General features: G+C 47.3%; 1 protein-coding gene across 3 annotated transcripts in view; it reads right to left on the bottom strand.

Annotated features, from left to right (window-relative positions):
• Positions 1-19,630, bottom strand: part of ABLIM3 (actin binding LIM protein family member 3) — a 109,004-nt gene extending 89,374 nt beyond the window's left edge. For all 3 annotated transcript variants that reach the window (XM_059173996.1, XM_059173993.1, XM_059173995.1), the window contains exon 1: positions 19,531-19,630. In XM_059173996.1, coding sequence (XP_059029979.1) covers positions 19,531-19,543 — 13 coding nt within the window. In that variant the 5' untranslated portion in view covers positions 19,544-19,630. The remainder of the gene's footprint in view (positions 1-19,530) is intronic.
• Between the last annotated feature and the right edge of the window lie 1,476 nt (positions 19,631-21,106).

The following is a 21,106-nucleotide window of genomic DNA, read 5'->3' as shown; positions in this document are numbered from 1 at the left end:
GGTATCAGAATGTGGCTGTATCTGAAGTCAGGGACTTTAAAGAAATGATGAAGTTAAAAATGACATTATCAGTGTGAGCTCTCATCTAATATGACTTGATGTCCTTATAAGAAGAGGAGATCAGGACGTAAGCATGCCTAAGAGAAGACTGAGTGAAGACACAGGGAGAAGACTGTCATCGATAAGCCAAGGAGAGAGGTCTCGGAAGAAACTAACCTTGATGACCCCTTGATCTCAGACTTCCAGCCTCCAGAACTATCATAAAATAATTTCTTCTGTTTAAGCCATTCACGTGTAGTGTTTTGTTATGGTAGCCCTAGAAAAGTAATTCAGGCTCCAAAGCAAGCAGTATTTTAGATAGTCTAAAGGGTATAAAAGCTGTCAGAGAATCAAGACCATGTAATGCCCTGGGAGGAGAAGATGCCTTGCACCATCTGAGCCCTAACATCTCTTGCCTGGAGGATGCTAGTAGGTCTAGACTGGACCTTTCCCTGACTCACTCTCTACTCAGGAACCACAGTGATGTTTTCAAAATGCAAATCTGGCGATGTTTAACCTTGACTCCCATCACCACCCATGGCATTTAAAGCCATTCAGTGGTTTCACTTGGCTGTTGGGATAAAGCCAGGCTCCTTGCCATGATCTGCAAGGCCCTGTGTGGCCTGGTCCCTGCCAGCTTTCCATCTTACCCCAGACCCCTCGCCCCCTCCAGCAGCACCTGACAGCCACCCTGGCTGGCTTTCCTTTTCCTCAAATGCATCCTGCTCTCTCCACACCAGACTTTCCAGTTGGAAACGGACATGCCAGGGGGCATTTCCACATTCAAACGGGTGGCAGGTCCTGGAAAAATGCGTCTGGAGGCAGATGGCTTCCAGCAGGAAGAAGTCTTCACTACTCTTGCCCCACTGCCCTCGTCAGCCTAGTCACCAGCAGAAATTGTCCAAAGAGCAGCTGAAAAGTGTCAGAACTTGAAGCGAGGGTGCAGTAAAAGGTGAGGCCTACAGAGATGGACACAGGATGTCCTTCCCAAACTAGACCCGGGCGTCACCCACTCACCTGGGAATTGTAAAAGGAGCTGAAGGGTGAAATTCTGAGCCTGTTGGCCAAAACAAGTCACCTGCTTTCATGGGCATGATGAAAGCGCTCTTTCTTTTTGGTCTGGCTTGCCCACTGTCCTTCCAGATACAAAGAGAAGAGCAAAGCTTCTATCCTGTGCTCACTGTCCTGTGTCCTCTTTTTATCATCACTTAATTACAGAGACTGTGCTTTCTGAATGAGAGACCGAAATGCACGATTGGATGTGTGGTCTAACAATGGGATGAAATATTTCCAATGAGGACAGTTGTACATAAGGACACTAGACCCACAATGGACCGACTCTTTTTACCCTGCCCCATTTACCTATAACCCAAATAAAGCTCGATTTGCCTTGTGCTCAACTGCTGTGCAGAATTGTATTAAATTTTAATGATGAAAAGAAACATGGCCAGCAACCAAAAGTAACAATAATAATAATAAAAAAAACGCCAAATATATGCTCGCTTCTCTTTCAAAGACTAGCTAAGGAAGAAGCTAGCAAAACAGAGGCTAACTCAAAGGCTTTCTCATTCGCTGCTTCATTTGATAGTCACCCAACATGGGAGTTAGGAGAGGCGAGGGTCATGTAGCCTGTTTTATGGATGAAAAACTTGAGGCTTAGGGAACTGGAGAGATGTGCCCAGACTTCTACACATGCCTTCTGACCCTAGTCCAGTGAGGTTTCTTTTCTGTGTTTATGCCCAGGAGCACGCGCACGCACACACACACACCGCTAGATTCCCTTCCCGCCTTTTGCATCTTATAATACTTTTTTAAAAATTTCCTGGCATTAACGTCAGCAAAAATGATGATCATCAATATAAGTTCAAGAAATCCTAGAGATTCATTCACATTTGGTTCTCAAACCCCAGTTAAATGTGTTGCTCAGACAAGAAGGAGCAAACATCAATGAAACATACAAGCATTTTCACTCTCTCAGCCTCTCTAAGCTAGATTAATGCTTTAAGGGGAAAAAAAAATCCTACCAGACTACCTCTCTTCTAGCCAAAAAGCCATTCTGTCCCCAGTCGACTCCAGGAACCCTGGTACAATAATTAACATGTGGGCCAGAGGCCCAAACTCATTGGCACAGGACAGATTCTCAGATGAGAAACAGAGAAGCCCCAAATCCCACTCACATAAAGGGCTTATTGACATTATCTGTTGAAAAGAATACAGATTTCAAGGGACTTAGGCAGAGAGAAAGTAGAATTTTGGCTACAGAGAAAGTAGGTGGGGGGCAGAGGGAGGACTTCTTCCCGATTTCAAAATGCCTACATTTTTAGCAGAGCTTTCTCTATGTTCATACACTCACGTGGACTTTGTAACTGGCTAACAAGCATTTCCCCATAGCACTGATATCACAGAAGCCAAAATAATCTGGGCCAGCCAATGCATTCCAGTTGTAAAACAGAAGGTCGCAGAGAGTTTCTACAGGCAGATTAGCTATGCGTGATGCTCAGGTGCCCTGGGCTTGGGGGGTGTCCCGCTCAGCTTGGGGCTAAATCCAGGAAGAGAGATGGTCTCAGTAACAGCAATGGCATTCTGATCTGGAAAACTGAAAGAAGATAGTGGTTCGATTATTAGTGGGAGAGAGAGCGAGGGGATTAGGCCTAAAAGACCCAGGAGAAAAACCAGAGGTCTGAAAAGTGCCAAAAAAGGAGATGGATACAGGCATTCATTCCATTTTCTCCTGGTCCCTGTGCTGAGTGTGGGATGCGGACACACTCCACGTTGTCCTCTTAGAGTTGGAGGACAATCCCTGCATGTTGGATCATTAGCTTATTTGTGTTCAGATTCTTCTGAACACAAGGTGCGTGCAGAACCCTGAGTTGTAGCACAACAGATGGACTATAAAGCATAACTAAGAAGAGAGGCTGTCTCAGCCTTCCTAAGGACAAGATGTCCTAAGGTTTCCTCGAGTTCTTTGACACAGAAAGCTTTTCCCACATGAGCACACTACAGTGACACTAGCATTATTCTGGTGTCACTCTTCTGGCACCCACCAAGCCCCAGGGAAGAGCTGGCTCCAAGTCCCAAGTCAGCACAAACAGATTTTAAAGTCCGCACACTAAAGCTCATGTTTGTTGGTATAGTCATTTATTTGGCAACAAGTTTGTGTCATCTTCTGTGGATGGGTAATTTCTACGTGCTAAGGACTCGGGATACATCAGTGAATAAAACCAGTATGTTTCCTATTCATCGGGAGTTCACAAACTCCCCAAGTTTGTATGTGAAAGATATGGGAAAGTTTGTATGGGAAAGATAGATGGTAAGTAAATAAACAAATAACTACAAAGTAGGACAAGTAGAATGAAGGAAATGAGTACGGCATGGGGATACATAACACATTTCTGATGATGCTGCAAGAATTCAAGGAAGACAGCCATGGAAGACCAGGGAGAAGAACCATGTGGGTAGAGAAGCAGCATGTGCAAAGGTCCTGAGGCTAGAAAACACAAGGCAAGTTCAAGGGGGCAAGTGTAGCTAGAACATCAGGGCCAGGGAGAGGGCTACATGAGAGAAGGCTCTTAAAATACACAATTAAAAGATTTCCAAACATTTCCCAGAAGTTATTATAGTTGAAACAGCTCTTTGAAGTAAGCGAGCCTGATAGGATGGGTCCACTGAATTGATGAGGACACTAGCAGATATCACAGAGTTAGTGGGAGACCCGAGATTTGGCATCAGTTCTTCTGTTCCTAAGCTTAGGAATCTTTTAGAAGGTCTCCTCTTGCTATCTATATACTTATATGTATAAGTTGTATTTATGTAATTATATATTTACATATATAATAAGTATTATACACCTATATATTTATATACCTATTTATATTTATATCTATTTATTTATACACCTATATATTTATATACCTATTATATACTCATATATACCTATTACATACTCATATTTATTTATATCTGAAATATAGAGCATAAAATATATATGCATATATAGAAAATTGGGTATGAATTATAAATAATGAAATATGTGGATCTTAAAAACAGTGAGTTTTGACAAACGTAGAAACCTGTGTAAACAGCATCTCAATCAAGATAGGGTGGTTTCTACCACCTCTGATAATCTGTAATCAGTCACTCTTCCCTCAACCAGAGGCAAACCCTATTATAATTTCTACCCACACAGATTAGTTTTGCAGGTTCTTGAAGTTCATATAATGGAATCCTACAGTATGTGCTCTTTTATGCCTGGCTACCTTTTCTCGGCTTTTGACTAAGGCTTCTGAGATTCATTCGTGCTGAGGCCTGTACCACTTGTTGGTTTTTTTTTTTTTTTTTTTTTAACTTTTTTTGGTGCGTAGTATTCCACTGTGTAAAATGTAACACAATTTGCTTATCTATTTGCCTGTAGATGAGCATTTGGGTTGTTTTCAGCTCTGGGATGGTACGAATCAAGCTGCCAGGAATATTCCTGCACAAACCTCTCTGCAGATACATGTCTTCCTCTCTCACCCATGAATACCCAGGGGGTGGAGGTGCTGAATGGTAGGTAGGCGTAGGTTGGGTTTTTATGAAAGTCACAGTTTTCCCCAGTTCTAGTTTCTATTCCCACCAATAAGGTATGAGGAATTTTAGCCATTTTAGTGGGTGTCAATTGGTGGTTTTAATTTGCAGTTCCTTGATGAGTAATGATGTTGAACATGTTTTGTGTGCTGACTGACCATGTGTATATGCTCTTTTGTGAAGAGTCTGTTAGAATTGCTTGCCCATTTTGGCTGCTTTCACTGCTATAAGAAGTTATTGCCTACCTCAAGGTCATAAGATATTCATTCCCCTCTATTTTCTTCTGGAAGCTGTAAAGTTTTGGCATTCAATTTATTTAGGTCCCTGACCTATTACAGATGAATGTTTGTATATTGACGAGTGATGGACAAGTTTGTCAAATATGAGGATTCCTTTACTTTTATTTATTTTTTTAATTCTAAAAAAGATTTTATTTATTTGAGAGAGAGAGAGAGAGAGGGAGTGAGCAAGCATGACGGGGGAGGGGTAGAGGGAGAAGATGGTGTCCTGCTGAGCAGGGACCTGGATGTGATGCGGGGCTGGATCCCAGGACCTTGGGATCATGACCTGAACCGAAGGCAGACGCTCAACCAACGGAGCCACCCAGGCGCCCCTCCTTTACTTTTATTTTAGTTTTACTTTTTATCATGGCATGCCTTGCATGAAGTGCACAGATGTTGAGTGTAAAACTCAAAAGTTTTTCACATACGTGCCCATCCGCGTATGCATCCAGACGCTTAACCGACCGAGCCACCCAGGAGCCCAGAGGACTTGTTCTTAATATCAGAAATATTTGCTAGCCTCTCTGTATCAGTCTCACAGTTAAGTAATAGTTACAGTTGCTTTTTGCCATATTGAATTTTCTCAAACACATGCACTTGGCGGACTGCTATGCATTCGAGGCTGAGAGCACACGTGGGTTTACAAGCCCCGGCATGATTTCTCTGGCTCGCCACTGGTCTGTGGCATGTAGTTAGGGAGCAAATATACTATATACCCTACTGACATATGGCTCCTGTCCTCAAGGAGCTTATAATCTAAGAAGAAAGCTAGGAAATGCGCATAAATAAACCACGTGGACCTAGCGCAAATGACCTTTAGGACCTTTTAAATCAAGGGCCAGGGGCTTCAGAAGAGGGAGTAACATCACTTCAAGAGTACATGAGAGGAAGGGGGAATGGAAGAGTCTTGTAGCCTAAAGATGACTAGGATTTTGACAGATGGGAATAATTGTAGGGGGTAGCTGCCAATGGGAAGAACAGTTAAAAAAGAGGTGCCTTAGTTAGGATCCTTTTGGTTGTAATTTACGGAAACCCAGCTGAAATTACTTTGAGCAAAAAATAAATGTGTTGGTTCTTGTGAGGACGGGGTCTGTGAGGGGGAATGGTAGGTAGTCTCTGGCTTTAGGTCTTGACTAGATTCAGGGCCTTTGCTACAGGGTCAGAGCTATGACTTTCTTTATTTTTCAGACAGCTTCTTACTTCCACATATTGGACAAGAAGGGCCACTGGAATCCCTAGACCCTCCCAGAATCTCCTCAGCTGCACAACCTCAATGAAATGACCACTTCTCCTTCCCAACATCACCTTATTCAATTTCAGGGAATACTCTGGTTGGCTTCTCTTGGGTCTCATATCAGGAACTCATGATACCAATCCTTGTGGCCAAAGTAGATGAGAACTCTGGCCAACCAGTCTAGGTCATGGGTGATCATTTGGGGGAGATGCAGAACCCCACACACGACAGTCTCTTAGTACTACGTGGTATTGGTGGGAAAGAATCAGAGAAGGGATGATAATTGAGCAGACCATCAGCTGCTGTATTTTATTACAAGGGAACGTGGGCTTTGAGTAGGAAATGTGAATGGGGAGCAAAGCAGGAGGGGACTCTGCTTTAGACATGAAGCATGGACATGGAACATCACCCGGGTGTCTTGCCCCAGTGTCATTCTCTGCAGCCCAAGAGCCATTACTGAGCGGATCCCAGAGCAGCCTGGGCAGCCTGATGTTTAGTGGCCCATAGAGAAGAGGAGTATGAAGGGAGTATGAAGACTGAAGACAGCTGCGTACAGGCCTTTCTGTGTCTATCTTTCCAGTGCATCTTGTCTGTCATACTTGGAGTAAATTCCTCTTGGAATTAAAAGGATGAACTAACTGAGGATTAGGCATTTCTGTGTCATCGTTTTGGAGAGCAATGTCAAAGCTGGAAGAGACAGTAGAGGTCATGTAGCATTGGGGGCAGCAAACTCTGGCTCATGGGTCAGATCATTCTCCATCTTTATTTTTGTAAATCAGTTTTGACTGGGCTGAAGCCTTGTCCATTTGATGACACACTGTCTGGGCCTCCTTTCAGGCTGCAGAGACTGTGGGACCTACAAAGCTCCAAATCTTTTACCACCCAGCCCTTTACAGAAGAAGTGTCAACCCCTGGTCTAGTAGGACATGCTCCTTACTCAGTCAGGATTATCCTCTACAACATTAATTTTATTTCTGACTCATGCCTAAGATGAAAAGAGACAATCCATGGACAGTTTAGAATGTAGTCTGACGTACAAGAACGTACTCCTTAAATGTCAGCTAAACAGAATGATGGGATATCAATATATACTTCCGTTCCCCTTTCCCAATGGAATGACCAAGAGGTGACTGTGTTGTAACAACACAATTAATTATGTGTTGATTAATTTCTTATTTAAAGGGAGTTTCCCTAACACAGTCAATGTATTTGTATTTCATTACTATACTGTTATTAACCACTGCTGGGTGTTCTCACGAGCCAGGCCCTGCATTCAGCATCACACATCCATTCCCTCACTCAGTGCTTCCCCAATATTCCCATCTTTAACCCACTGAGCCACCCAGGCGCTCCCCCCCTTTTTAAAAAGATGTTATTTATTTATTTGACAGACAGAGATCACAAGTAGGCAGAGAGGCAGTCAGAGAGAGGAGGAAGCAGGCTCCTTGCTGAGCAGAGAGTCCGATGTGGAGCTCTATCCCAGGACCCTGGGATCATGACCTGAGCCAAAGGCAGAGGCTTTAACCCACTGCCCAATATTCCCATCTTGAGAGAAAAAAAATGCTACTTTGGAGATAAAGCAAGGCACTGAAACCTGCACAGCTAGTGAGTGGCCAGGCTGGAATTTGAACCCAGGCTGTCTGACTCCACAGCTCAAGGGTTTATCGAACACACTATCTAGGCAGCTCGATTTGGTTAGTAACCTTGTTTTCAAAGTATCAGTTCACAGTCCCAGAAATCAGAATCAGATAACATGTCCACCTGTGGGTATAAGAACAGTAACGTAGCGCAGGCTATAGAACCGGTGCCACCCTCCCTGCTCCCCGTGCCTCCCCTCCCTGCCACTCCCACCACACCGCTGCCCTTAATCTGCCTCCCACTGTCCTTGGACTCTCCCATCCATCAGGTATGTGTTGCCAGGGAGATCGTCCTAAATAATGCACGGCTCTGGTCGGATCACTGCTTGGCTCAAAACCTCTCACAGCTTCTCAGTGGCCATAGACTGTAACAAACACCTTCCAGAACAGCTTTTAAAACTCTCCAAGATCTGATCCTCACCAACGGCCCAGCCATATTTCCTCACTGGCCACCTAGTCACGCTCTATAGAGTACAGACCAACTGGACATCCTGATATTTCCCGGAATACTCTGCATTTGTTTATTTCACCCTCACTCTAGCCAAGGGCTCAGGACGCAGGCGTTGTGCAACGCGGACTGTGGAATCTTGCTGGAGAAGGACTGAGTAAGCCCATCTGGGATGCCCCAGCTTTCTCTTATGATCTGCCTAACGAAAGTTTATTCACATCTCAAAGTCCTCTCTACAAAGAAGGTCCCAGGTCTTCCAGAGGAATTTGGCCTGGCTTCCCTTTCACTCCTTCCCTCTCAACACTCATGGGCTTCTCCAGCATTTTAGCCACATCTCGTGTCCACTCCTCCGCCACACCAGAAGGAGGCAATCCGGGGTCACGTTCTCTGTCCGGTGTGACTCCGGTCCTACGGCACCTGGTCCACTGCCAAATCCAAAGCACGGATTTGTGTCATGGTCCCAGTGAAGGGGACAGCAGTGCTGGGACATCGAACAGGAGACGGACTGTGATGTTCATCAGTGTAAAATGAGGAAAAAAGGTAAAAAGAAGGGAGCAGGAAGGAGTGAAAGGAGCTCAGAGTCTCATGGACATGGTTTTGAACTTCTGCCTGAAGCTTCCTGCTCGTATGAGGGTGGCCAGATGACTTCGCCTTTGAACCTCAGTGCCCTTTCATGCAAAATGGAGTATTAAATATTCCTCGTTAAATCCACCCATTCACATATACATTCAAGGTTCCATTACTTTTTTTTTTTTAAACTACAGTGTAGCTGACACACACTGTTACATCAGTCTCAGGCGTACAATAGCGACTCAACAACTCTATGCCTTACACTGTACGCACGCAGCACGAGGGTAGCTCCCATCTGTCCCCACACACCGTTGTTACCGTGTCATTGGCCATGTTCCCCATGCTGTGCCTTTCATCCCCGTCACCTACCCATCGCATAACGGGAAGCCAGCGCCTCCCACTCCCCTTCACCCACTTCGCTCATCCCCCAAACCCCCTCCTTTCTGGGAACCAGCAGAGGTATCTGTGGGGTTGTTTCTGCTTTTTCAATGTTTGTTTGTCTTTGTTTTTTCAATGTTGTTTGTTTTTGTTTTTTAGATTCCACAGATAAGTGAAACCACATGGCATTTATCTTTCTCTGTCTGACTTGTTTCATTTAACATAATACTCTGTATGTTGATCCATGTTGTTGCAAATGACAAGATTACATTCTTTTTTATGACCGAGCAATACGCCATCATATATAGAGATGTGTGTGTGTATGTGTGTGTGTGTGTGTGTATGCCATATCTTCGTTATCCATTCATCTATCAGTGGACACTTAGTTTGCTTCCACATCTTGGCTATTATAAAGCATGCTTCAATACACATAGGGGCTCATGGATCTTTTCAAATTGGTGTTTTTGTTTTCTTTGGAATTACTGGATCAGATGATATTTCTAACTGTTGAGGGACCGCCACACTGTTTTTCGCAGTGGCTGCCCGTATCCACATTCCCACCAACAGTGCATGAGTGTTCCTTTTCCTTCACATCCTCGCCAACACTTGCTATCTCCTATCTTTTTGATCCTAGCCATTCTGAGAAGGGAGAGGTGATAGATCATGGTGGCTTTCATTTGCCTTTTCCAGATGATAAGAAGTGTTGACTAACTTTGTGGCCAATGACCTAGTCCTGGAGCCTTAGTTTCCTCCTTTAGAAAATGAGGGTACTATTACTACCTATCTCCCACAACCTTCATGAAGATTAAGTGAGCTTGTGTCTGCAAAGAACTTAACACTGTGTCTGGTACATAGTAAATGCTCAACAAACGTGAACCATTTTAAGCCTTCGTCCCTCTGGGTCAAGCACTGTGATGAGTTTGGAGGACTGGGCAGTGAATGAAACAGACAAGCTTGTCATATGGTCATCATGTGGTTTACAGTCAAAAGACAGTAAGAGACAGAAACAAAGGAAACGTGCTCACAGATGAAGCAATTACTGACTGTGGTAAGTTCCATGGAGGATGGCGAGAGCCAACATAACACAGGGACCTGTCTTAGGTACAGAATACAGGGAAGGCTCAGGGAGGACTGTTGCAAGGATTAACTAAATTGTATATATAAAAGATTTGCACTCAGGCTGTATCTGGAAAAGAACATATCTTGATTAGGAAGGAGATTAAAAAAGTGGTCAGGGGCTAAGAAATCTCTGATGGGCATTGGGCTTCTTTTTGTTCCTGAAATGCTGCCTCCCTAGGTCCCTTCTCCCCATGTGTGATGGGTCCAGGCTCTGTCTCTGTCCCCTTGAAGGAGGGATTTTTCTTCAATTGAGGTGCTTGCCCCATATAATCCTGGCATCACAGACAATTCTCCTTCCAGAATAACTCATGCTGACCGTAAAAATATCTAATTTTACGGTTGCCTTAGATCATCCTTGCATGGGCAGAGTCCGGATCCCTGGGCTGTTTCCCCAGATTTCAAAGAGCAGGAGAAGACCTCGGGCTGCCTCTTCCCCTACAGGCTGAGAGCAGCTTGCTGTGGGAAGATTCTCACTTGGTGGAGTGTGCTTCAGGTGCTTAAAATAGATCAACTGTGTCATTAGACAGACTATCGCAAAGCACTTGTTTCATTGGCCCTGCTGGTGCTGGTGAGGGCAAGAGATAACAGCCCTTGGAGAAAGACCTGCGCTTTGCACAAAATTAAGCAGATGCGAGGAAGAAGGTCTGGAAGTGATACAGGCAGGAGAGAGTGGAATTCTGCCAAGAGAGGGGGTGGGGATGGTTGCGGGAGCACACAGCCATAACCACAGCACCAGGAGCAATGGGAACTGCCAAGTACAGTCTGTCTAGACCCCTTGTCTGGCTGGTGATAAACATAGAAAAGAAGCTAGATACTTCCGGGCGGCAGGGCACATCCCAGCGGCGCTGTGTGAAATTGTCAAGGGGTCATACTCTTTAGGGGACACAAAACCAATGTGTGGGGCTGACTCTTGCATCATCTCCCTACTACTCCTTTAATGCCCTTTCTCTACTATTCTGGCTGCCCTTTCCTGGGCACGCTCCAGGGTGCCTGAATGCCACACTTTAGATGCAGCTTCAGCAGGGTTCTGAGAAGCGATGTTATGACCTTGCCTGTCCACGCAACCTAGAATTACATTGTCCAGCAACCCGCATCGCTCCATTGCTTCCTACTGAACTTGAGACCAACGTTTCCCCTCCCCCAACCTTCTACTCCAGTGGCCGCCATGCCTGGTGTCATGAACAAAGGGAAGTAATGGGAACAGAGGAGTGGAAGAGGTCCAGTTGGGACATGGGGGTGACCAGAGGTGGACACAGACTGAACACAAAAGCGTGAAGGAGACGAGGACTACTTTCTAATGACTACCTTCAGTGACTCTTCTAGCCATCAACTGGGACCATAGAGTTGAAGTCATTTTTCTCTTTTTTTCTTTTAGGGAGAATGGGTTGGATTTGAAATACCCTGGGATATCCAAGTGGGCAACTTAACAGATGGTCAGAAAGATGAACCTAGAGCTCAGTAGAGAGACCTTTATCATAAAGACAAAGAGAGCAGGTTTTTCGTCCAAATGGATTCATCAAATATCTTCTGAGCACCTACAGTGGGCTAGGCAATGTGCTTTGCTTTTTGTGAATTATCTGCCTCTCTATTTCTTCCAGAGGAATGAAGAAAAATCTTCTCCCAGCTGTGGAAATTAAGTTGACATTATCCACTCACTCGTACCTATCTTTCCCAAGGAGGAGAACCTCATACTGATAGAGGAGAAATCTTGAAGAGCCAAATGGGATCAATGCTGTCTGGGGTCAAGTTCAGTGATTACCTTTCATGAATCACTCCTTAGCTGGGATACACCGACCTTTCCAACCCAGAGCTAATGCCGCTGACCAGTTGTCCTCAAATGGGCCAGGTGTGCCCCATAGGTCAGAACAATCCCTGGAACAGTTCAGTCTGGCACAGTAGCTTCCTTTGGTCTAGAAAAAGTAACCCTGGGCTGGGATCAGTTATCCAGAATTGCCTTCCTTTGGTCTATGCCCCACCCCCTACAACTAGGTTCCCCTGGAAACAAAACTGACCTCTAGGAGACGGGGGCAGGCATGTTTGCCCAACTGTATCAGACAGGATATGATATCACCCTTCTGGGAACGGGTCAGCTGGGGAAATCCTTATTTATGCAGCAGGATTCTGCTCACTTCAAGAGGACTTTTATAGCATGGCGCTGTTAATCAGTGGCTAAGTCTAGATAGAACTTTCTCCAGTAAAAACGAGCAGATAACGTTGCAGTTTCTGCATCTCGGGGTAAACACTCTTCCCCATGTTTGACGTTATATTGATCATCTACTAGACTGGGGGTTAAAAATTAAAATGCCTCCAGCAGCAAGGGAACATAAAAATACAAAGCTGTCCTTGTGCAGTTTACGAGGACAGTGTTGCAAGTGGGCAGCCTGGAGACCAGCACATGCCCCACGGAAAGCGGGCAGTCCTAGTGCTGTCGTCATGCAGGAAAACGGGAGCTGGGATGCAAAATCTTCCCTGCCCAACCCCCACTTTTTAAGATTGTTTATTTATTTATTTATGAGAGAGAGAGAGAGAGAGAGAGAGATGAGCAGGGGTCCGGGCAGAGGGAGAGGGGGAAGCAGACTCCCCGCTGAGCAGGGAGTTCCCAAGGCAGGGCTCCACCCCAGGACCCTGAGATCATGACCTGAGCTGAAGGCACATGCTTAAAGACTGGGCCACCCAGGTACCCCCACTGTCCAGCTTTTTAAGAGAAGCTAGAAATTCTCATTTTTATATCTCAATTTCCCCATTTCTCACTGTTGGCTAAAAATTCAAATTGACTGAAAACCTCATGTAGGGCAAATAAAACCTGTCCTATTATGCTAGTCACCAGGGGGCCCATCTTTCAGGGCCTGTGTGACCCACAAAGGCAAGAGCCCCACTGTCTTTTAGATTTACTGCCATGTCCCCAGCATCCCACCTGGTGCAGAGTTGGTGGTCAGTAAATACTTGTTGAGTGAATAAATGAGCAATCCAATTCTTATTCCCCATGTTGGACATTCCCAGGAACGAGGTCAATTGAAAACCAATACCATGACTATAAATTCTGTTATACCACCGAGATGCTACAGTTGTGCATAATGACCTGGAGAGGGGGTGGAGTGGGAGTTGCGTTTGCTGCAGACAGACGGAGTGTGGAATACTAAGTTGCCCTGGTCTTCCCTTTTGGGGACCGCCTACGTGTGAGCGTTATGGTTCCAGTTCTCAAGGAGAGGCTCCATTCCCGCTGGTCAGAGGTCAGCCTCCTCCATGAGCCCTGGGGAGTGGATGATATTCAGGGGAAACCCACCCAAAGAAAAATCTTCTTAATGAGTCATTTAAGTAACAAACACTGCATTATGGATTGTGTTCCTATATTAGACTCCTTACCCCCCAGTTCCCCAGAATGTGACTTGTCTGGAGATAATGGTCTTTATAAAGGTAAGCAAGTTACAGTGAGGTCATTAGAATGGGCCCCAATCCAACGTGACTGGTGTCCTTATCAAAAGGGGAAATTTGGACACAGAGACAGACAGAAGGAAGGACACAGGTAGAAGACGGCCATTCACAACCAAGGACAGAGGCTAGAAAAGATTGTTTCCAAGGCCCTCAGAAGGACCCCACCCTGCCAACACCCTGATTTTGGACTTTCAGCCTCCAGAACTGGGAGACAATACACTTCTGTGGTTTAAGCCCCCCAATCTGTGCTGCTTTGTTATGGCAGCTCTAGCAAACTGATACACGCTGTTTTTATTTGTTTTATAAACATTTGCATGGCCCGGCGGCTTGTAAAGCAATTCAGAGCTATTAGCTCACGTATTCTTTCCAATAGCTCTGTGAGACAGGAACTATCATGAGCTCCCCTGTGATCAGAGGAGGAAGTGATGTACAGAGAAGGTAAGCGACTTGCTCAAGGACACACAGCCAGTAAAGGGTAAGTTCCAGTCTGTACCCGTGAGGACTAAAGGAGAAAGATTTCACTGGCGAAATATTCAAAAAGTCAGAGGTGCTTCCACACTTTGGGTTGTTTTCTGTTCTAGTACAATTGGTATCCGGCCACTGTTGGGGGTCCGCCAGGGGCTGACCATTCACCACGCCAGATGTTATCTCAGCAAGATAAAGCCTTTGCCAGATAGGAAAGCTGGAGGTCAGAATTGGTATCACTTCCTTTGTGCACTACAAATACTCTTGAAATCACATTGTGATTTTCAGAGCTGTGTTATACTCATTTTGGATTTTTTTTTTTTTTTACAGATTTTTATTCATTTATTTGAGAGAGAGAGATTGAGACAATGAGTGGGAGGAGAGGCAAAAAGGAGAAGCAGACTCCCTGTGGAGCAGGGAGCCCTCTGCGGGTCTCCATCCCAGAACCTTGGGATTATGACCTAAGCCAAAGGCAGATGCTTAACTGACCCAGCCATCTGGCACCCTCATTTCGGATGGTTTTAAAATTGTTCCTTATGTTATTCCTCAACCCTGCTCCTATCCTCCAAGATTCATTTGTCGACAACTGCTTCATTCATTTGAGAAGCATGGTTTAAAAAAAAACAAGCAAAACTCCACCCTTATAAAGCATATAATCATCTCTATTTTTTTTTTTTTTAAAGATTTTATTTATTTATTCGACAGAGAGAAATCACAAGTAGATGGAGAGGCAGGCAGAGAGAGAGAGAGGGAAGCAGGCTCCCTGACGAGCAGAGAGCCCGATGCGGGACTCGATCCCAGGACCCTGAGATCATGACCTGAGCCGAAGGCAGCGGCCTAACCCACTGAGCCACCCAGGCGCCCAATCATCTCTATTTTATCTGAATTTTGCAAATGTAAAATTGCTTTAGAGGGCAGCCTACCAAGTTAGTGTTTGTAGTGGATCCTTCTTGTAAAGAACTCTGGGAGTTCCTGGCCTGGCAGAGGATGGTCATCTCGCTCCTTACGCTGGGCGTCTTCAATTCTGAGCTCCCATGCGTCTCCACACCCACTCTACTGCCTTCTGTACTCTGCACTGTGAGAGGCTGAATATTATGGGCCCATCAACTGCATTCCCTGCCCTCTGGTCCTTGGTTGGATTGGGCCAATGGGGAGCATCGTAGGAGATGAAGGAAGGGAGGAGAGGGCGGTCAGGCAGTTCCCAGCCTTCTAGTACTGGGCCATCCCGGCTTCTTGTTTGTTTCTCTACAGCCTTCTCACACACTCGCATAGACTCTTTCTATTTAACTCTATTTAACTTTAACTTCTATTTAACCTTCAAACTGCCCATGTGTTCCCTTCCAGGACCCTAACTAATAGACACCTTCCCTCCTCATTAATTATATTATAATCTCCTCTATAATCCAACAGCTTTGAGGCCATGCAGATTTTATTTTCTAAAAGCTCTTTCCCCTGACTTTTATTCTTACCACCACCAAAATCCTGGCCCTCAGAACTTTTCTGAACTAGGGTGATTGCCTCTCAGCTAGGATCCTAACTTCCCGTCTTGCACTTTTCAACCCATGCCCTATACAACACCAGGTTAATAATCTTCCCAGAGGTTTCCTTCAGGAAGCTATGGCTTTCCTATGAACAGGACCTAGTCAGTGCTAGCTACCACAGCAGCAAAACATGCTCATTTTCCACCAGAGGGTTTGGTTCTTCCGATCCTGTCATTCCAGAACTTTGCTCCGTGGCCAATTCAACTTCAGATTCGACTCCATCCCCCAGGACCCGAGGCCAGCGAGCCTCTCACGTTACTTCTCTCAACCTCTTGACAACCCTGCCCTTTGGCATTACTGTTCGCCTCCTATACATGATAAAGTTCAGGTTCAACGACGTAAGCTGTCTGGTCTGAGATCACAGAGTCCACCACAGATCCTGCATTTGAAGTCAGGAATCCATACCCCCGAGCGCTGGTTCTTACAGCCCCAGGATGGTGTCTGCTTATCTCATGACATGGGCGCTAGGAATCTTCGATGCTCTTTTTAGCAAAACAGTCCGCTCCAAAACTGTAACCTTTCCATGACAGAGACCAAGGAAAGGATCAGAGGACGGGAACTGCCAATGAGCTAAAGGAGGATGGTTCTTGGCCTAACTGTGTATGGTGCTCATGAGGCCCCCCAACCTGGAGCATGGGCTGCTGTTCAGCTCTGGGCCTCTGAAAGCCACAGCGTACCTCAGGGGGACGCCCCCCTGGCTGCAGGGCTGGTAAGGGCAGTCCGCCACGTCGGTACCACCACCTGACTCCATCCTCCCCGGAATTACCCCTTCTTTCAAATTCCTGCTCTGCAGTGTACAGGAGCTCAGCTAGATTTTGGAGGAAGGGATTCGGAAGACACTAGACGTGCATTGAGAGATCGCTAACAGAGCCCTAAGGTCCCCCGGTGTTACCATCTGAGCCACGCGTGTCTCATTTATGAATAAAAACAGTTCACATACGTGTACAAAGCATTTTCTCCTGATCCCACTTAATCCTCAAAAACCTTCTGGTAGCCTCGATTCATGACCGCGGTGTGACATCAGAGAGGCTGAGGGACCTGCTGGCTGACGACACGGAGCCCACGACAACCACCACAATGACCACGGTGGTGACAAGAATGGCCTGACCGCCATTGCTGATACGAGGCCCGCGAACGGCTCAGGCCCCACACTCTGGCCGTGTTAATGCCATGTTACTATTTCCCTCCATCCCACATGAGGTATGTCCTATCATCTCCACTTTGCAGGCGAGACAACCATGGTGAAGACCACACAGCTAAGACGCAAAACACGAGGACCAGAACCTGGGACCAGCTGAGCCCAGAGCCTGAGCTCTGTCAGCTCTCACCCGCTGCCCCAAGCCCTCGGCCTCGAACTCCTCTTGCCCAGATGAAGTGATCGGCCCTTTGTTCTCATCCCACTTTAACCTCACTTCAGTGGGGCCATCCGAACGAGCGATCAGGAATGCTGACGCACGCTGTCAAAACGCAACGCGTCCAAACACCTCTCATAAGCCCCAAGCTAACCGCATGGCTTGAAGACGTTAGTGAATGTTATTAGCTACAAGGTATCCCCCATGAAACTGGAGCAGTCATGCCATCTCCCAGGGTCAGGGTAGCAGTTGGGGAGATCATACAGGTGCGATGCTGGGCACAGGGACCGGTAGAGGGTGAGGACCCAAAACATGGAAGGGAGAGAAAAACTGGGTAAGTCTATCTCTTAGGTTCAGTTTCAGGCACAAGGGTTAAGTAAGGAATTTACATTCCAAAGGGGAGAGAGCATTTTTGTTGACATCGGGTCACCTCAAGGGCTTCTGCCAATGTCCAGTGCCTGTAACCTTATGACCTTGGCTTCACTCATGTGAAGTCTGATTTCTCTTCTCTACTCGCAGACTCTCAGGGCTGGAGCGGCCGCAGGGATGATGGAGCCCCTCCCCTGAGCCCTGAGCTGGAGTGGCCAAAGTGTTCCCTGGGGTAGCCCTTAGAGAAGCACTTTTTTTTTTTTAAATTTAAATTTTTTTTTTTTTTTATAGAGAGGCACTTCTTACAGGGCCCTCAGTGGCTGCCCGTCATTCTACTCTGTTTATTTTCCACTACTCCTAGAAAATAAACACACTTTCCCTATTTAGAAAAAGTATATGAAGCTGGTATCACATTTTTGTTAGTCCTCAGCATTCAACTCTATTGGTTGTTATTTCTTAAAAAAAAAAAAAAAAAGTAAAAGCTGTTTCCTTTTTTCAGGAATATTCAGTGTTGCTAATGGGACAAGAGAAAAGGGCAGAGGGCCAGCGGCTTGGGAACTTAATTCTAAGTTTCTTGAAAAATAGATGAGCCGTCTTTCTCTCCTATCATTTGATGAGAAAGGACTCCCATAAATATGTCTTTCCCCTGGCGACAGTGAGAGACAGTGACAGACAGCTCACATCTTTACTTCTCTGAAAACAGTCAGAGGCAAACATGTCGCCCACTTGGGTGACCAGGTCTATGGAATTTGGCTTTTTTCTGGAGCCTGGTATGAAGCCAAAGCACTGTTCCTGACTGTCAAAACCAAGAGGCAAAATTCTCTGGCTGGAAGAGGCAGGGGGAGTTCAGCCGTCCTTGCTCAGCAGAGCTATGCAATACACAAAGGAAGACAGCAGAGAGATGAGTCATACAAATACATAGTAAATAAATATATTTCATTTCCATCTCCCTGGCTTTGCTTTGTTTTCCTCTCCTCCATGCCAACAGCCTTGAAATGGAGGGAGGCTGAAGAAACAGTGGCTTTGGTCTGGACACAGCCTCAGAAGGGGCTGATTTTTCTGGCCTTGCTTTTCAGCTCCAGCTTTTTAAGAAGAAACTTACAGATTTAGATCCAGCCGTTCTCATTTTACAGATCAGCAATCTGGGATCCAGAGAGGAGAGTGATGGGAAAGTCACAGACCCAGGGAACGGAATGTTCCTAGGGTTCTCTGCTTCAACCATCTCACCTGCTACTGAAAGGACCCAGACCAGCTGAGCTGACGAGGAGGCCGGGAGAGGGGGGCGGGGTGGGGGAAGACTTGAACCCAGACCTCCTCTCCAGGGTGGTGGTCACAGTGGGTGCCCATGGTCCAAGGGACTACACTGAAGAGAAACGAATGGGGCCTCCTTGTATTTTTGCCTGCATTTCTCAGCAGCTAAGGCCCAGCCTAGCAGCAAAATGTCTGGTCCTGTCTCTGCACAGCAGTTGCTGCCTCTGGCCTGTTAGCGATCTTGGCCAAAGGGCTTGTCCCTCTCCTTTCTTCTCAGGATGGCTACACAGCCTGTAGGTGTGTGGAGAAATCAGCCCCAGGCCCATGGGGCTGCAGGCATGAGATCAGGATATTTCACAATCTCTAGACCCAAAGGTGGCTTCCTGATGATTTGTTTATCAAACTGCTCGCTTCCAGCCCACTGCCTGCCCACACCCACCCACCACCAGCCCGGGCTGGCCTGCCTCCTCCTCCCTGCTTCAGGACAAGCCAGGCTGTCCACGGCTTTCCAGCTGTGTGCAGGGAGGTCTCCTCAGAGCCCCCACAGTCAGACAATGGCCACGTTCGTTAGTGCTTCCTAGGCCTTCCCAGACATTGCTAGAAGGAGACAAGCAGCCTTCCCTGCAGAGGCAAGTGTTGTTGCCAATAAAACATGAGCAAAATTGTCATGAAAAGCCGGACCCCCCCATCCCTCTTCTGGGGAGCACAGAAAGGACCAAGAAGGAGTCTGGAGGCCATGTGTCCACCCCGATGCCAGGCTTCCTTCCTCCTTCCAGGCAGCCCCAGCGCAGGCTCCTGCACCTCCCGCCCCCACCCTGTTCCCATGGCAAAGGAGAGGAGGACCCACTTACTGCTCGTGTTCATGGTGATGCCTTTGCACTGGGTCTTTCATTCGATACGGAGGACCCGGTTGCTTTTTAAATCTTGCGATCTTCCGACCTCACTCATCACCTGGGGGGCGAAAAGGCAGTCCAGTGCCAGCTCTGTATCCTCAGGTGCTCTCTCTCCCTCTGCCGTCCACTCGGCAGTCTGGGCTGCAGCCACCGGCCTTGAAGGCAAGTGGACTAACAGGCGCAGGTGAGAGCAGGGAGAAGGCGGCGGCGGCGGGAGGACACGCGCACCGGGTCCCGCGGCCCCTCGGCCCCCGGTGCCCGGCAGAAGCGGGGCTGGCAGCGCCGGCCCAAGCGCACCCCCGACTACTCCAGCCCCGCGGCTCCGGAGCCCAAAGGGGGTGTGGACCACGGGGAGGCAGGGCGGGGGCAGCGCGTCCCCGCCCGGCCTCGGGAGCAGCCACCGCCCCCGGGACCCACCTCTCTGCCGGCGTCGGGAGCCAGAGGCCCCTGCCTGGGCCCCTGCGACCGGCTCATGAATCCTGGTCCTCGTCTGGAGTCTCGAATTCCAAGGCGAGCAAAGCGAAATAGGAGAGCTCGACATCCATGATGCGGGCTCGCGGGGTGGCAGCGCGGGGGGCGCGGCCGCTCGCTGCCGCCACCTGCTGGACGCGCCGGCGCGTGGCCAGGCCCCGCCCCGCCGGGCTTCTCCCGGGGTCCTGGGGTGTGATGGCGGGACGGAGGGGTCCCTTGTGCCCAGGGGCCGGCCAGAGGGTGCTCGAGCGCTGCTTTCCCCTCCCTCGGTGCTGGGGTCTCTGGGCTAAACAGTTTTAGGTAGATAAAGCCGTCAGCGGGAGGGCCTGTGAGGGAAGGATGGGCTTTGCAGGAAGCCAGTTCTCTCTTCCAACTCTACTTTTGAACAGGGCCCTTTACTCTGGTCTTGAGCAGGTCATTGCTGTCTCTGCCTCATTTTCCTCATGTGTCTAAGGTGGCTGCTGGACCAAGTGGGTGAGACGTTAGGGGTTCCTTTAGCATCCTCACTTGAATCGTTACCTCCCTCTTTATACCCCTTATCATTGCTTCACTGGGGACAATCGTTTCTCATTTCCTTAACCAGTTAGAACGCTGGCTCAGTGAAAGTATGGGTCTCCTCAGTAGGGTTCACCACAGGGCCCCCCATACCTAGAACAGTGCCTTGCACACAGTAGGTATCAATAAACAATTGCTGATAGAATGCCCCAGGTCTTCTGTGGATCTAGTATCGTGTCGCCCTCAGAGTGGAAAGTCTAGGAATCCCCACCTTGAGCTATTTCCCCAACTGAGGCAAAGGCTGGTGTATGGCCTCATGACTCACCCTCACTGGTTCATCCAGTTTTCGTCCGGCTGACTGACTCTTGTCCAAAGTATTATTATTTTTGTAATTAGTTCTTGTAGGTATGTATTACAGAAACCTATATTCTGATCTTTTGGTCACGATGAATTCAGTGGGGTGGGGCTCCTGACTACTTATCCTCTCTCCTTCGGAACCTAATTCACGGTCACAGAAGCATGACTTCTGAGTATAGCAACCCAAGACCGAGAGATTCCATGATCCCTG

The sequence above is a fragment of the Mustela lutreola genome, chromosome 5 (genome assembly GCF_030435805.1).
Source record: "Mustela lutreola isolate mMusLut2 chromosome 5, mMusLut2.pri, whole genome shotgun sequence".
NCBI lineage: Eukaryota > Metazoa > Chordata > Mammalia > Carnivora > Mustelidae > Mustela > Mustela lutreola.
Note: the sequence above shows the minus strand (reverse complement) of the source record. Positions and strands in the feature narration are given on the sequence as shown.